The 15,565-nt window shown below is 34.0% G+C and overlaps 2 protein-coding genes across 6 annotated transcripts in view; one reads left to right on the forward strand and one right to left on the reverse strand.

Annotated features, from left to right (window-relative positions):
* DEPDC4 (DEP domain containing 4) overlaps positions 1-1,005 on the forward strand; it is a 47,989-nt gene extending 46,984 nt beyond the window's left edge. Inside the window, exon 9 of the mRNA XM_082419462.1 lies at positions 428-1,005. Within this exon, the coding sequence (XP_082275588.1) occupies positions 428-573 (146 nt within the window). The 3' untranslated portion in view covers positions 574-1,005. The remainder of the gene's footprint in view (positions 1-427) is intronic.
* ACTR6 (actin related protein 6) overlaps positions 1-15,565 on the reverse strand; it is a 33,817-nt gene that overhangs the window by 14,123 nt on the left and 4,129 nt on the right. Inside the window, exons 2-8 of one of the 5 annotated variants that reach the window (XM_082419487.1) lie at positions 15,188-15,305; positions 14,571-14,639; positions 13,577-13,700; positions 12,245-12,380; positions 12,096-12,152; positions 2,262-2,360; positions 2,088-2,166 (exon numbers count right to left, since the gene is read on the reverse strand). In XM_082419487.1, the coding sequence (XP_082275613.1) occupies positions 2,088-2,166; positions 2,262-2,360; positions 12,096-12,152; positions 12,245-12,380; positions 13,577-13,700; positions 14,571-14,639; positions 15,188-15,305 (682 nt within the window). Of the gene's footprint in view, positions 1-2,087; positions 2,167-2,261; positions 2,361-12,095; positions 12,153-12,244; positions 12,381-13,576; positions 13,701-14,557; positions 14,640-15,187; positions 15,306-15,565 lie in introns of all 5 variants that reach the window. The other 4 variants (XM_082419491.1, XM_082419488.1, XM_082419489.1 and 1 more) reach the window with 4 other exon arrangements.

The raw sequence follows: 15,565 nt of genomic DNA on the forward strand, positions 1-15,565 counted from the left end.
AATACGGATTACTTTACCACCATGAGTCCAGAGTGCTATAAATTCTCCACAAGGTGTTTTATATCACTGGACTGTTTTAATCAGCTATAATAAATGAGGATGATCAAATGTGCCTAATGAGAAAATGGCTTGGTATCTATATGTTTGGGGCAGTTTTCCTTGTCTTGTAAAGAAAAAAATACACCTTCCATATCCTAAGTGGGACATGGGCTTCCAGTTTCTCTCCCCAGTTCATGTCAGACAACCTGATCCCATAATCTGTCACAATTCCCACTTCTGAAAGCCAGCCTCGGTCCTTCCACAAGGATATGTTTCTAAGGACATTACAGGATGATTTTGATTTTATAAGGACCTGAGTAGCTTTCTCTGAATTCTGATGTGTATTTCACCTCAATAATCTGGCCCCCCCAAATTTTTTTAATTTCAGGCATAAAAACAAGTATAAATAATTATATAAAACCCATATACCCGGACTTCCCTGGTGGCGCAGTGGTTAAGAAACTGCCTGCCAATGCAGGGGACATGGGTTCGAGCCCTGCTCCAAGAAGATCCCAAATGCCGCAGAGCAACTAAGCCCATGCGCCACAACTACTGAGCCTGCGCTCTAGAGCACGCAAGCCACAACTACTGGGCCCATATGCCACAACTACTGAAGCCTGTGCGCCTAGAGCCCTGCTCCGCAACAAGAGAAGCCACTGCAATGAGAAGCCCACGCGCCACAACGAAGAGTAGCACCCACTCACTGCAACTAGAGAAAGCCTGCGCACAGCAACGAAGATCAAACACAGCCAAAAAATAAATAATTAAAAAAAAAAAAGAAAAAACCCCATATATCCATCAACCATTTTAATGTAACTTCACAGATATAACACCCCCCTTTTAAATTTGGTGTTATCATTCACATACATGGTTTTTATACTTTTACTTCATATTTATAAATTCCTAAACATAATAATTATTCTGAATAGCCTGAAATGGTATACGTCCTTCTACAACTTGCTTTTAGACATCATGTTTTAGACAGAAACACATTTCTGAGATTTATCCATGATGATCACGTAGCTCTACTTCATTTTCACTGCTTATTTTATAATATGAATATATCAAAGTTTATCTATTTTTCTACCATTAGTGGCTACCTAGGCTCTTCCCAATTTCTCACTCTTTTAATGTACACTGCAATGAACATTACCATAAATGTCCCCTTGTGAAAATATCTCCTTGTGCTTAAGTTTCTGACCAAACATTTTTAACTTCCTACCATTCCTCACCAAGCCATTAACTAGAAGGGCAAACTTCACATTTACCCAACCACAGAACTGATAATTTACCTGAGCTGATCAAAGATAGGGAGAAATTACTTTGTTTTGACATCCAAGATAAACTCTTCTCAACACTTTGAAAGTGCACTGGATTTTGCCATTTTCAACTACAATCTGATAGCAGAGCGTTGGGTCAGCTGTGCCAGTAATATTCACAACAAATAACCTAGTTCTAACTGGACTTAAACTAATTCTTAAGGAAACACAAAAGGGTAAACCATAATATAGGTAATGATACTGTTAATCTCCAGATTTGTCCCATGTGCTATCATGGCAGATAGTTCTTTTTCTAAATAACTTTAGTAGAGATATTAACTAATCATTCATACACTGGTGCCTAGAGAAATGGCCACCAGGCAGGAAGGCAGTCATCAAAAACTCTGTGAGATTCCACCCATCCCAGCTGGATGCTATTCAAACCTGACTGAGGTGGACACTTGAAGAAATATCATTGAGTATTTTTAAAATTACCTTACATCACAGACTTAGAAAACAAACTTATGGTTACCAAAGGAGAAAGGTGGGGGGAGGGATAAATTAGGAGGTTGGGATTAACGTACACTATTATATATAAAATAGATAATCAACAAGAACCTACTGCATAGCACAGGGAACTCTATTTAATACTCTGTAATAACCTATATGGGAAAGGATCTGAAAGAGAATAGATATATGTATAACTGAATCACTTTGGCGTACACCTGAAATTAACACAACACTGTAAATCAACTATACGCCAATAAAAAATAAACTTTAAAAAATTACCTTACAAAAGCCCTTTTTAATTGTACTAAAGTCAGGCAAAACATAGTCTACCATTACTGTATTTTCTTCTCCTTTCAACCTGGAAAACAAAACAGAGACTTATGAAATATTTTACCTATATGTAACATTACCCAAGAATCAACTTTCCAATTCTTAGGTTACCATTATACATACTTGGCAATATCCATGTCTCTATAAAAATCCTGAGACACATAGCATACATCTTCTTTCACTTGATTAATCACATGTGTTTCATCCATAACATGTAACTGCCTAAACAGAAATAAAAATGGTAACGTGAAATGAAAAAAATCTAGACCCACCACCAGTCCCTCCCATCAGAAAACTTGCACAAGCCTCTTAGATAGCCTCATCCACCAGAGGGCAGACAATAGAAGCAAGAAGAACTACAATCCTGCAGTCTGTGGAACAAAAACCACATTCACAGAGAGACAGACAAGATGAAAAGGCAGAGGGCTATGTACCAGATGCAGGAACAAGATACAAACCTAGAAAAACAAGTGAATGAAGTGGAGATAGGCAACCATCCAGAAAAAGAATTCAGAATAATGATAGTGAAGACGATCCAGGACCTCGGAAAAAGAATGGAGGCAAAGATCGAGAAAATGCAAGAAATGTTTAACAAAGACCTAGAAGAATTAAAGAACAAAAAGAGATGAACAATACAATAACTGAAATGAAAACTACACAAGAAGGAATCAATAGCAGAATAACTGAGGCAGAAGAACGGACAAGTGACCTGGAAGACAGAATGGTGGAATTCACTGCTGTGGAACAGAATAAAGAAAAAAGAATGAAAAGAAATGAAGACAGCATAAGAGACCTCTGGGACAACATTAAACGCAACAACATTCGCATTATAGGGGTCCCAGAAGGAGAAGAGAGAGAGAAAGGACCAGAGAAAATATTTGAAGAGATTATAGTCGAAAACTTCCCTAACATGGGAAAGGAAATAGCCACCCAAGTCCAGTAAGTGCAGAGAGTCCCATACAGGATAAACCCAAAGAGAAACACGCCGAGACACACAGTAATCAAACTGGCAAAAATTAAAGACAATGAAAAATTATGGAAAGCAGCAAGGGAAAAATGACAAATAACATACAAGGGAACTCCCATAAGGTTAAGAGCTGATTTCTCAGCAGAAACTCTACAAGCCAGAAGGGAGTGGCATGATATACTTAAAGTGATGAAAGGGAAGAACCTACAACCAAGATTACTCTACCCAGCAAGGATCTCATTCAGATTCGATGAAGAAATCAAAAGCTTTACAGACAAGCAAAAGCTAAGAGAATTCAGCACCACCAAACCAGCTCTACAACAAATGCTAAAGGAACTTCTCTAAGTGGGAAACATAAGAGAAGAAAAGGACCTAGAAAAACAAACCCATAACAATTAAGAAAATGGTCATAGGAACATACATATCGATAATTACCTTAAACGTGAATGGATTAAATGCTCCAACCAAAAGACACAGGCTTGCTGAATGGATACAAAAACAAGACCCATATATATGCTGTCTACAAGAGACCCACTTCAGACCTAGGGACACATACAGACTGAAAGTGAGGGGATGGAAAAAGATATTCCATGCAAATGGAAATCAAAAGAAAGCTGGAGTAGCTATACTCATATCAGATAAAATAGACTTTAAAATAAAGAATGTTACAAGAGACAAGGAAGGACACTACATAATGATCAAAGGATCAATCCAAGAAGAAGATGCAACAATTGTAAATATATATGCACCCAACATAGGAGCACCTCAATACATAAGGCAACTGCTAACAGCTCTAAAAGAGGAAATCGACAGTAACACAATAATAGTGGGGGACTTTAACACCTCACTTACACCAATGGACAGATCATCCAAAATGAAAATAAATAAGGAAACAGAAGCTTTAAATGACACACTAGACCAGATAGATTTAATTGATATTTATGGGACATTCCATCTAAAAACAGCAGCTCACACTTTCTTCTCAAGTGCGCACGGAACATTGTCCAAGATAGATCACATCTTGGGTCACAAATCAAGCCTCAGTAAATTTAAGAAAATTGAAATCATATCAAGCATCTTTTCTGACCACAATGCTATGAGATTAGAAATGAATTACAGGGAAAAAAACGTAAAAACACAAACACATGGAGGCTAAACAATACGTTACTAAATAACCAAGAGAACACTGAAGAAATCAGAGGAAATCAAAAAATACCTAGGGACAAATGACAATGAAAACATGATGATCTAAAACCTATGGGATGCAGCAAAAGCAGTTCTAAGAGGGAAGTTTATAGCTATACAAGCCTGCCTCAAGAAACAAGAAAAATCTCAAACAATCTAACCTTACACCTACAGAAACTAGAGAAAGAAGAATAAACAAAACCCAAAGTTAGCAGAAGGAAAGAAATCATAAAGATCAGAGCAGACGTAAATGAAATAGAAACAAAGAAAACAATAGCAAAGATCAATAAAACTTAAAGCTGATTCTTTGAGAAGATAAATAAATTGATAAACCATTAGCCAGACTCATCAAGAAAAACAGGGAGAGGACTCAAATCAATAAAATCAGAAATGAAAAAGGAGAAGTTACAATAGATACCGCAGAAATACAAAGCATCCTAACAGACTACTACAAGCAACTCTATGCCAATAAAATGGACAACCTGGAAGAAATGGACAAATTCTTAGAAAGGTATAACCTTCCAAGACTGAACCAGGAAGAAATAGAAAATATGAACAGACCAATCACAAGTAATGAAATTGAAACTGTGATTAAAAATCTTCCAACAAACAAAAGTCCAGGACCAGATGGCTTCACAGGTGAATTCTATCAAACATTTAGAGAAGAGCTAACACCCATCCTTCTCAAACTCTTCCAAAAAATTGCAGAGGAAGGAACACTCCCAACACATTCTATGAGGCCACCATCACCCTGATACCAAAAGCAGACAAAGACACTACAAAAAAAGAAAATTACAGACCAATATCACTGATGAATATAGATGCAAAAATCCTCAACAAAATACTAGCAAACAGAATCCAACAACACATTAAAAGGATCATACACCATGATCAAGTGTGATTTATCCCAGGGATGCAAGGATTCTTCAATATACACAAATCAATCAATGTGATACACCATATTAACAAATTAAAAAGAAAAACCATATGATCATCTCAATAGATGCAGAGAAAGCTTTTGACAAAATTCAACACCCATTTATGATAAAAACCCGCCAGAAAGTGGGCATAGAGCGAACTTACCTCAACATAATAAAGGCCATATCTGAGAAACCCAGAGCCAACATCATTCTCAATGGAAACCATTTCCACTAAGATCAGGAAAAAGACAAGGATGTCCACTCTCACCACTATTATTCAACATAGTTTTGGAAGATTTAGTGACAGCAATCAGAGAAGAAAAAGAAATAAAAGGAATCCAAATCAGAAAAGAAGAACTAAATCTGTCACTGTTTGCAGATGACATGACACTATACATAGAGAATCCTAAAGATGCTACCAGAAAACTACTAGAGCTAATCAATGAATTTGGTAAAGTAGCAGGATACAAAATTAATGCACAGAAATCTCTTGCATTCCTATACACTAATGATGAAAAATCTGAAAGTGAAATTAAGAAAACACTCCCATTTACCATTGTAACAAAAAGAATAAAATACCTAGGAATAAACCTACCTAAGGAGACAAAAGACCTGTATGCAGAAAACTATAAGACACTGATGAAAGAAATTAAAGATGATATCAACAGATGGAGACATATACCATGTTCTTGGATTGGAAGAATCAATATTGTGAAAATGACTCTATTACCCAAAGCAATCTACAGATTCAATGCAATCCCTATCAAATTACCAATGGCATTTTTTATGGAACTAGAACAAAAAATCTTAAAATTTGTATGGAGACACAAAAGACCCCGAATAGCCAAAGCAGTCTTGAGGGGAAAAAACGGAGCTGGAGGAATCAGACTCCCAGACTTCAGACTATACTACAAAGCTACAGTAATCAAGACAATATGGTACTGGCACAAAAAGAGAAACACAGATCAATGGAACAAGATAGAAAGCCCAGAGACAAACCCACGCACCTATGGTCAACTAATCTGTGACAAAGGAGGCAAGGATATACAATGGAGAAAAGACAGGCTCTTCAATAAGTGGTGCTGGGAAAACTGGACAGCTACATGTAAAAGAATGAAATTAGAACACTCCCTAACACCATACACAAAAATAAACTCAAAATGGATTCGAGACCTAAATGTAAGACTGGACACTATAAAACTCTTAGAGGAAAACATAGGAAGAACACTCTTTGACATTAATCACAGCAAGATCTTTTTTGATCCACCTCCTAGAGTAATGGAAATAAAAACAATAATAAACAAATGGGACCTAATGAAACTTAACAGCTTTTGCACAGCAAAGGAAACCATAAACAAGACGAAAAGACAACCCTCAGAATGGGAGAAAATATTTGCAAATGAATCAACGGACAAAGGATTAATCTCCAAAATATATAAACAGCTCATGCAGCTCAATATTAAAAAAACAAACAACCCAGTCCAAAAATGGGAAGAAGACCTAAATAGACATTTCTCCAAAGAAGACATACAGATGGCCAAGAAGCACATGAAAAGCTGCTCAGCATCACTAATTATTAGAGAAATGCAGATCAAAACTACAATGAGGTATCACCTCACACCAGTTAGAATGGGCATGATCAGAAAATCTACAAACAATAAATGCTGGAGAGGGTGTGGAGAAAAGGGAATCCTCTTGCACTGTTGGTGGGAATGTAAATTGATACAGTCACTATGGAGAACAGTATGGAGGTTCCTTAAAAAACTAAAAATAGAACTACCATACCACCCAGCAATCCCACTACTGGGCATATACCCAGAGAAAACCATAATTCAAAAAGACACATACACCCCAATGTTCATTGCAGCACTATTTACAATAGCCAGGTCATGGAAGCAACCTAAATGCCTATCGACAGACGAATGGATAAAGAAGATGTGGTACACATATACAATGGAATATTAATTACTCAGCCATAAAAAGGAACGAAATTGGGTCTTGTAGAGACGTGGATGGATCTAGAGACTGTCATACAGAGTGAAGTAAGTCAGAAAGAGAAAAAGAAATATCATATATTAACGCATATATGTGGAACCTAGAAAAATGGTACAGATGAACCAGGTTGCAGGGCAGAAGTTAAGACACAGATGTAGAGAACAAACGTATGGACACCAAGGGGGGAAAGCCGTGGGGGTGGTGGGGGTGTGATAAATTGGGCGATTGGGATTGACATGTATACATTGACATGTATACACTGATGTGTATAAAATTGATGACTAATAAAAAAAATTGATGACTAATAAATAAAAAAAGAAAAAATTTAAACATAATTTACAATTATCATTTAAAATATTTTTCTGGAATTAAATTTTCAGGTAACTGATTTTTTAAAAATATTAAATTTTTGAATGTGTAAAATATTTTTAACTTTATGGAATACCCATTCCATTATCTTATTTAATCTCCACATTATCCCTCTGAGGGCAAACAGTCCAGTTTGCAGAAGGAAATTGAAAATAGAGGTTTTAAGTGGCAAGGATTATCCAATTAAAGGGAAACATTTTCTTCCAGCCTTTCTGTATAGAATCTTGCTAAAATGCCTTAACTATGTGCACTTTCTTTTCCTATTAGAGAAGTACTGTTAGTCAGCAGCACACAGTAATTGGCAAAAAGTAGATGCTTAAATATTTGATGAGTGAATCAGAGACAACACAGGCTTAATGTAGAAAATAAAGATGTTTTTAAAAAGAAACAAAAATGTGAGATTTTTAAAAAACAAACAAAAATATTCCTTTGAATATTTTTCTCTGCACATAGATTTTTACTTTTTATGTTTTAGCCCAAACATTATCTCATGAACATTTTCTTATGCTATTAAATATTCTTTAAAAATATGATTTAATGCCTTACCGTATTTCTTTTTAAATTTAATTTTATTTACTTTTTTATACAGCAGGTTCTTATTGCTCTATCATATTTCAACCAGAGGGATCTATTAAAATGTATTTTTCCATGTTCCAAATATTGAAAGTTTAGATCAGGAGGAAAAATACTCGTGTGTTTATAAACATGGACTTTGGACTCTGAGGCAGGCTTAATCACAACTTAGTAGACAAATTACTTTATCTCTTTGGGACTCAATCTCTTCAACTCTAAAAAGGTAATAAGTTCACCAACTTAATACAGCTGCAAGAAGTAAATAATTCTAATCATACATGTAAAGTGTTTAGCATAGTCCCTGTACTCGAAATATAGGCATCTTAATCGTTATCTCTGATTATCCCATTATTTATTCATACTCTAAGACACATAATATGAAATATTTAGTCTCTTGGTATATTGCAAAATTGTTTACCAGAAAAGTTATTTCAAATTATACTCTGACCAGCAGCAAATAAGAGTGTCCATATCACAAATCTGCAACACCTTTTGAAAAAATTCTATTAATTTGGATTGTAAGAGTAGTATTTTAATTTGCATTTTCTCTACTAGAATGTGCCATGAGGAAGAGTAATTGTTTTCTGTTTTGCATCCCAAGCTCCTAAATAAATGCTCAATAAATATCTGAATTGAATCTGTGATTACTACAGATGTTTAACACTTTTTATGTCTGAGAATTATCCATTTTATAATCTTTGACAGCATGTAATTCTCCAATGATTATCTATTTGTGCCACTGACCATCTGTATTCTGAAAATTATCTAACCATTTTATACCGGGGTAGTGTTTTTCTTATGGATTGATAAGAGCTCTTAATATATTAAAGAAAACCCTGTGTCATATTTCTTTCAGGTTTATTTCTCAGGATTATGTTTACTTTAGTTTTGCTTACGAAGGCTTTTGATGTACATAAGGTTTAAAATTTTTACATAGTTAAAAAACAAAAGCTGGCAAAATCTATCCTGTCCTTAAGTCAGTTGTTTTCAGACTAAACAGAGACAAAAGGGGGGCTAAGCGTGCCGGTAATATTCTGCTTGAACTGTGTTTTGGTTACATGAGTGTATTCACTTTGTGAAAATTCACTGAGTTGTACACTCATGGTCTTATACTTCTTTGTATATATGTATATGTTTTACTTCAATAAAAAGTTTATTTTAAAAAGAAGTTGTAAGAAAATACACCCTTTGTTACTTCTTCCACTGTTGTTTTTTTTTAAATAAATTGATTGATTGATTGATTGATTGATTGATTTTTGGCTGCGTTGGGTCTTTGTTGCTGAGCGTGGCCTTTCTCTAGTTGCGGTGAGCGGGGGCTACTCTTCATTGCAGTGCGTGGGCTTCTCATTGCAGTGGTTTATCTTGTTGCACAGCATGGGCTCTAGGAGTGCGGGGTTCAATAGTTGTGGCACATGAGCTCAGTAGCTGTGGCTTGTGGGCTCTAGAGTGCAGGCTCAGTAGTTGTGGTGCACGGACCTAGTTGCTCTGCGGCATGTGGGATCTTCCCAGACCAGGGCTCGAACCCGTGTCCCCTGCCTTGGCAGGCAGATTCTTAACCACTGCACCACCAGGGAAGCCCTCTTCCACCGTTTTTATGCTTAGCAACTCAGTTAACTATTTCTTGTGGTTTTATTTTTATATTTAAGTCTTACAACCATCTGAACTTTAGTGCATGAGGCAAAGTAAAATCTTAATTTTTCTCCAAACAGGCAACTTTCCCTGTATCCTTTCTTGAACAGTTACTCCCCTCCTCATTGGTTTCTGATGCTTTGTTTAATATGTAATTACTTTTTTTTTTTTTTACATATAATGTTTGATTTAGGATCAACAATTCAGTGTCACTGATCTGTCAGTTAATTCTTTTTTTCAAAAAAATATTTATTTATTTATTTAATTTGGTTGCGCTGGGTGTTAGTTGCAGCACGTGGGATCCTAAGTTGCAGCATGCGAACTCTTAGTTGTGGCATGCATGTGGGACCTCGTTCCCTGACCAGGGATTGAACCCAGGCCCCCTGCATTGGAAGCACAGAGTCTTAACCACTGCACCACAAGGGAAGTCCCTGTCAGTTAATTCTTATACAAGTGTTACCTTAATTTAATTATTACAGTTTTAAATTTTTTATCATCTACTAGAGAAGTCTCTTTTCATTATCATTCTTTTTCATCAGTATTTCTAGTTGTTCCTGCCAGCTTCTTCTCTTCAAGTTGGACTTCAACAGCCTTGCTTTTAAAAATATATGAAGTTTTTTCATTCAGTGTTTCATTCAGAAGGACTAAGTATATAGGCTTTGGACTCAAACTGCCTGGGTTTTGGTTAATGTCCTCATCTGTATCAGCCTTCCCTTACCTTTCTAATTTGCTGTTTCTGGGAAAGGGAATTAAATATCTAATCTTTTTGAAGCTGAGACTAATTCTATTTGGTTTCATAATGAATAACATTCACATAATCATAATATTGTAAATACTATTTATAAGTTTTCTATTTTTAAAATTAATCTATAATCAAGGCAAGAAGACTTAACTATAGTAAAGAGCATTATCTAAATATTATAAATCTCAATAATTAAGTAGAAATGGTATAGCAATGAAAAAAGTCAATCTCCAAAGGTTATGTACTATATGATTCTGTTTGTCTAACATTCTTGAAATAATAGAACTATAGAAATGAAAAGCAGATTAGCAATTGCCAAGGTACTGGGACAAGGTGGGGGAGCAAATATAAAGGGGGAGCACATAGGAGTTCCTTTGTAATGGTGGAACAGTTCTGTATCTTGACTGTGGCGGTGTTTATGAGTCTATACATGGGATAAAAATCACACAGAACTACACGCAGACAAGTGCATGTAAAAAATAGTGAAAACTGAATATAATCTGTAGTCTGGTTAATAGTATTGCACCAACGTCAATTTTATCATTTTTATGTTGTACTAGTTATATAAAATGTCACTAAGGGTACACAGGGCTCTGTGTACTATTCTTGCAACTTCCTGTGTCTGTATTTCAAAATAAAAAGTTTTTTTTTTAAATGCGCTAGAGCTGGGTAAGACAGCTCTAAGGGGATTGGGCTTCTTTTGGGGGTAATGAAACGTTCTAAAATTGATTGTGGTGATGGATGTATATGCTAAAAACCATTGAACTGTACACTTTAAATGGGTGAATTGTATGGTATGAGAATTATATCTCAATAAAGCTGTTTAAAAAAGTAATGATACATCTGAGAGAAAGAAAAGGAGGGAAGAAAGTTAGAAGGAAATGTAGATGCACTTATTTTCACATATAACACAGAGGGAAGCCAAGAGATACTGACAGTATCATACCGGCCAAAGTTAATGCAGCAAAAACTGAGATTTAAGAATTCTAGTTATGTTTTTAAACACAATAAAATTAAAGATAACAGCATTAATAAAATTTAGGAGGCAGGAGAAGAGTTGGCACGTGATTAAGTACACTAATTCTTCATCTTTTAGTAGTGGACAGTCAACTAATATTGGCTAATCCAGAAACATATCAATATATTATTAAGGCTTATAGAGATTAAAAAAGAATAAAAGATAAAGTTGAAATATTATGCTGTGTATGGAGTAAAACTGACAAGAGAAATGGAAAGAGAAGGCAGAGATCTATTTTCTTTTTGGATCCTTATTTCCTTATACGCATTTTTAAATTTGTTTTACGAGGTACGTGTACATTTGTAATTTTAAAATATTATTAATGTATTAAGCCCTCTAGAATTTGGAAATGTCTTTTTGGTGGGCACTACCATTTCATATGTTAGAAAGCTTTTCAACTTGAACATCATTAGTATTTATATATGTGATATAGTCTTTTAAGCAATAATATAGAATTGCCACCTGAACTTAGAACTAAAGGTAAGGCATAATTTTAAATGACTTTAAAAAGTTCACCCCCAGCAACCCATCCTCCCAAAGAATCAAAGCTAAGTATTACCTGTAAGATATAATCTCTTTTAGATGATTGGTTAGGAGTTTTCCTCCCACATTTATCCTAAAAAGGGAGAATTCAAATTTGGTTCAGTTTATTACACATTTCATTCAGGTTTATTCTAAGAAATAAGATGAAAATTGAATGCAACTCACCGAATAATTGCTTCTTTTTTCTTTTTACTTCTACAATAAGGAACTATATGTGTAAAGGAATATCCACTATCTACAATGATACAGCATAATTCGGAAGGATTATCTCGGAAATACCTATGTGCACTGAGAGCCCCAGCTATTTAAAAAAAAAAAAGATAAAGAAAAAATAAACACACTGAATAAGAGTATAATTAATTTAAAGCAATAAAGAAAGGTAGCAAACTAAAACAAGCAGAAAGACAAAAACTTTATTTATAGGAAAAATGTTAATTTAAAATAACATTCTTAATTCTGTCACAAGCTCTTTATAATGCTTAAACTTTAAACCATGATATTTTTTGTGGAAAATGATAAAAAATTTGTGATCAACTTTTAAAGGTAAATATTCACTTCACAGTTTATAATAATTATTTTAATAGCAGATAATTTTACTGAGCATTTATTACATGCTGGACACTATTCTAAACTCCATGAGTGTGTGTGTTTTAATCCTCACAACAATCCCATTTCACAGATGAAGAAAGTGAAGCACAGAGAAGTTAAATAATGTGCCCAAGGTCACATGATTAGAAAGTAACAGAGCTAGGATTCAAACATAGACAGTGTGACTCCAGAGCAGGGTTTCTCAACTTTGGAACTCCTGACATTTTGGGCCAGATAACTCCTTGTTGTTGGGGGGTTTTACTGTGCATTGTGAGATGTTTAGCAGCATCTGTGTCCTCTGCACATTCGATGCCAGTAGCACCCTCCCAGCTGTGACAATGAAAAATGTCTCCAGACTTTGTCAGATGTCCCCAGGAGCAAAAATCACCCTTGGTTGAGAACACTGTTTTAGAGATTATGCTCCTACCATTACAGTATACTGTTGCTTACATAGACTTAAATTCTACAAGCTAAATATGTGTATACTTTCTTTGTACAGTCATGTAATGTGATTCTAGCCTTTAATAAACTTACTTCTAGATAATATTTACAGATTGTCTTCCCTCATATTGGCAGCCTGAGCTATTAACATTATTTCAAACAATAATAATAACAATAGCAGACACATCAGTGACAGAAAAGACAACTAACTCAGAAACAATAATCTTTCAGAGATTAGAAATATGTGGCTAGTAACTTCATTAGGGAGAAATATCCTATCAGTAAAAAGATAAAGTGAGAGAAGTCTGACTAGATAATCTCTAAGGGTCCATCTAGTTTTTAAATTCCAGGTTTAATTTCCTTCAAATCAAAAAGAATGTCACCCAATATTCTTGGACCTTAAGTGTTTCTTTACTCTATTCATATTCATATGCACATAACTCAATTTCAATAAAAACTTTAACTCACCATTTACTCTTAATACTGCTTGAAACTGGTATTCTTCAAATAAGATTTCATTCATTGATTCTTGAATTGAAGTGAAGTTAAAATATGGTTCTGTGATAATAATATTAGTGTCTAAAAAATCAACCTATGTGAGGAAAAAAATTCCCAAAGTTTTGTAACTTTGTAGTCATAATTATAAGTACTTGTTTTACATATATAAACACATTTATTTAATCCTCACAATAACACTAGGAGACATGTCTTACTATTATTCCCTTTTAAAAGGTGAGCAAACTGAGGTACAAAAGAGTTGAATGAGTTACTAAGGTCCATATAACTAGTCAGTGACATACCTAGGATTTGAACTTGGGAAGTCTTGTTACAGAATACATGCACTTTAACTATTATATAATTTTAACTCTCTTAATGGTAGCATTGATAAAATGGTACTGTCAAATTGTTTAAAGATAATTATGCAAAAGTAATAAATGATACAACTACAGGCACTGGGAATGTTATTTTGTTTTTAAAAGTTAAAAGGTGAGAAGCTTTAGAATATTTAACGTTTACATAATTCTCTCCCACACACTCTTAAGAAGCATTAAAATTTGAACATTTTCTCAGTATACCTAAAGTCACACTAAAGATATTAAAAGCACAAAATTTTAACATTGTATCATTCACACATTTAGATATGTCAGCAAAAATATTTTACTGTGAAAAAAAATTAGACAGTGAATTGGTCTAAGAATAGCAGAAATCTGAAGTAAAAATTTTAATCTTAAGTTTCATACAGACTATCTCTTCTCAACTTCAAATTCCACTTCACAATGGAAATTCCATTCACTTACACTTATTTTAAAATCAAAGCTAAGCACAGCAGATTAAGTGACTTAAATATATATATGAAACATATTCAAAAATTTATAAATCTTAAGATATAAGTACAGATTTAAATTTTTCATTTGAATAAGACATGGAAATAGAAATTTGAATACATACTCCAATTTGTTACCTGATACATTTCTTTTCCAAAAAGGTAATCCCAGACTTGTCTTTGAACATCCCAATTCACCAAGTAGCCCTAAAAAATTTGTTTTATGAATTTAATTATCAAAAATATTTGAACAATTTTTAAAAAATCAGATTAATATATTCTAAATCACTGATTCTTATCTCTCTATGGTCACATTCACCAGTCTAATGCTGTTTGAATTTCAAACCTATTATATTGGTATGTTTTTCTCCTTTTAGAAATTCAAAATATTACAAATTAACAATAACCAAAATATCAAGGGTTCAAAAGACACCTCTCTATACTCTTTTTCTTTAATGTGTTCATTACATTTAGCTTTAACATAAACAAGTAAAATTCAGTACTCACAATCAATAACTAAATCATGGTCATTTATTTTTATTTATTGAAGTATAGTTGATTTTTTTCATTGAAGTATAATTAATTATGGTCATTTTTTTAACATGACAATTTAAATTAAACTTTTGGTTTTAATTAAAATTTAAATAACTTTTTCTCTGATATCCAAAAATATTTTCATACATAATCTTAAATATACATTCCAAATTATCCTTCAATTTAGGTCTTTAATGCTAGAAATGACATAGTTGAATTACCTTTTGAAAAGGAAGAATATAAAAGAGTCCAGAAGGATCCTTTATTTCATCTATCTGGTTAGCAGTAAAAGTTTTAAGACGTGCTGTTTTTGACCTGAACTGACAGTTAGGAATAACTCTATAAACAAAGAAACAAATAATGTAATTATTCCCTAAATACTTAGTTCCTAAAAATACATTTACCTAACCACCACCCTTGATGTCAAAAAATATCCAAAACCAATGTTTCTCATTCTGTCTCTAAAAAATTTTTACATGCCTTTTTTTTTTTTTTAAAGGTTCTAGTATATACCAGTTCTGTACTGGACCCATTATCTTTCTCAAGTAATCTTCAGGACATCCTTACAGGTGGGTATTGGCTCTGCCACTGCACAGAGG

Source organism: Balaenoptera physalus (genome assembly GCF_965194825.1).
Source record: "Balaenoptera physalus genome assembly, chromosome: 13".
Taxonomy (NCBI): Eukaryota; Metazoa; Chordata; class Mammalia; order Artiodactyla; family Balaenopteridae; genus Balaenoptera; species Balaenoptera physalus.